The sequence below is a fragment of the Myotis brandtii genome, unplaced genomic scaffold, assembly GCF_000412655.1.
Source record: "Myotis brandtii unplaced genomic scaffold, ASM41265v1 scaffold334, whole genome shotgun sequence".
In the NCBI taxonomy this organism is placed as follows: Eukaryota; Metazoa; Chordata; class Mammalia; order Chiroptera; family Vespertilionidae; genus Myotis; species Myotis brandtii.
The window spans coordinates 892449-894466 of record NW_005362885.1 but is presented as its reverse complement, the minus strand read 5'-3'; the positions used below and the strand labels follow the sequence as shown (position 1 = coordinate 894466).

The 2018-nt window shown below is 69.4% G+C and overlaps 1 protein-coding gene across 1 annotated transcript in view; it reads right to left on the bottom strand.

Moving 5' to 3' along the window:
- The window catches only part of ACAP3 (ArfGAP with coiled-coil, ankyrin repeat and PH domains 3), a gene marked incomplete at its 5' end in the record, with an annotated part of 12099 nt that extends 11082 nt beyond the window's left edge, over nt 1–1017 (bottom strand). Inside the window, one exon of the mRNA XM_014543779.1 lies at nt 622–1017. Within this exon, the coding sequence (XP_014399265.1) occupies nt 622–1017 (396 nt within the window). The remainder of the gene's footprint in view (nt 1–621) is intronic.
- Between the last annotated feature and the right edge of the window lie 1001 nt (nt 1018–2018).

Here is a 2018-nt window from a genome sequence, read left to right as displayed (position 1 = left end):
GCCACCGGCCTTCGCCGGCCCTCACCACGGCCGACGGCTGGGGCAGCGGAATGCAGCTCAGGGCCCGGCCGTGCCCAGAACACAGCTGCCCAAGGCTGGGGGGACCACCACTGCCCGCACTCCATCCTGAGCCCACTGGGCGCTGGGTCAGCCTAGAGCCACCTGGGCCTGGGCTCCAGAGCGGGAAGCCGAGCAGAGAACCCAGGGCGGTGGGCACGTGGGCCTGGCCAAGGGTCAGCGGGAGCAGCCACCGAGGGGGCTCAGGAGTGTGCCCTCCTTGCTCCCCCTAGTCCCCCGGGGCCCCCAACCTGGTCACTCAGAGCCACAGCCTCCCAGCGGCTGTCTCTGGCCCTGAAGACTCGCTGGAGCGAACGCACCACGGCCCACCCCCACCTGATGGGAGACCCAGAGGCGCACACACGTGTGTGCAGCGTGTGCACCGGGGACGGGCATGGCAGGTACAGCTGTGGTGAGGGGACACAGCCACGTCTCGTGCACGCACACGGGCCGCATGCCCCACACGTAACACACTTGCGCTCCCACACGTGCGTGCAACACCAGTGGTGGCCGGGCCTGGGGAGCAGGGAGCGGCACTGGAGCCCGCACACCCCAGCCCCTCACCTTGTCCAGTTTGGCCTCGATCTCGACCACATCTGTCTCCACCTCGTCGATAGTCGCCCTGCAATGGGAAGAGGTCGGCCAGGGGTCAGCCTGCAGCCAGCTGCCCTGACCCCGCGTCAGGCAGGCTGGACCTTCACCTCCCCATGCCCCTCCCCACGGGGCTGCTGGCCCAGGGCTGCTTGCTCCTGTCGGCTGCCCCGCGGCCCCACGGCCCTCAGACAGGCCAGGAAACGGAAGCTGGGAGAGGCCGCCGCCTGGGAGGAGGAGGCAGGACAGGGACCCAGATCCCGCTGACTCCAGGGCTGCCCAGAGCCACACAACCCCAGGCAGAAAGAGGCCCTGTCCAATGGGACCCCCTCCTCTGGGGTCGGGCTGCTGCGGCCCCGGGTAGAGAGGTCAGACGCGTCTGAGGACAGAGAGGGGCCGGGACCCAGTGCAGGTGCACACGCAGGGCGGGGCCAGGGCAGCCAGCCACCCCTGCCCAGCCCAGACTCCAACTGGGCTCCCCCAGCCTGGTGGCCCCTGCAGCTCGCTGGTCTCAGCCAGACCTCTCTCTGGCTCCCTCAGACGCCCCGACCTCCAAACAAGAAAGAATGGCACCATCTGCCAGGAGAGGGGAGGGTCAGGTCCCGTCCCCCCCCAAATCCCCCCCCCCCAGGGCAGCCTGACAGTGAGCTCTCTCGGGAGGGGCGAGGGGAGGGGAGAGTTAACACATGACATCACCGAGGAGCCAAGGACAGGAGAATCCCCGGAAGGCAGAGGCAGATGGATCAGGCACGTGACACCCCCCCCCCCCCCAATGCTCCGGGAACAGGAAATAGGAAAATCGGGCCAGTATCCTGGTGCCCCCACCCCCTCAGCTGGTGAGCTGGGCCCATCTGGCCTCCTGGGGTGAGCGACAAGGGAATGGGGCTCAGGCCAGGGCGGGAGGCAGGCCTCCTGAGACAGGCCTTGGGCGGGGTCAGGCAGAGGGGAGGCGGCAGGAGGGAGGGGCGTGCTCCAGGATTTCCCAGGTTTGCTGGGGGCAGGACCTGGTCCCTCGCAGATTAATGGCAGCTCACCTGGGGGGGGGGGGGGGGGGGGGGGGGGCAGGGACCTCGTAAGGTCCCCAACTGCCACCTGGCAGGACACGGCTCCTCTCTGAGCAGCCCGTCCCTTCCCCAGGGCTCAGGGGAAGACACCCCGGAGCAGAGGGGTCGGAGGGGGTGACTACTTGCCCCGGCCCCGGCCCCCGCAGGTGCCCACAGCCCACCCAGGACTGCCCATCCCAACGGCCCGAGTGTGGCCTGAGGTGTGTGGCCCAGGGACCCTGACCTCTGCTGTGGCCTCTCGCGTCCCCTCACAGTCCCTCCTGAGGCAGGGAAGGCCCACCCCCCGCGAAGAGGATGCTGCAGGGG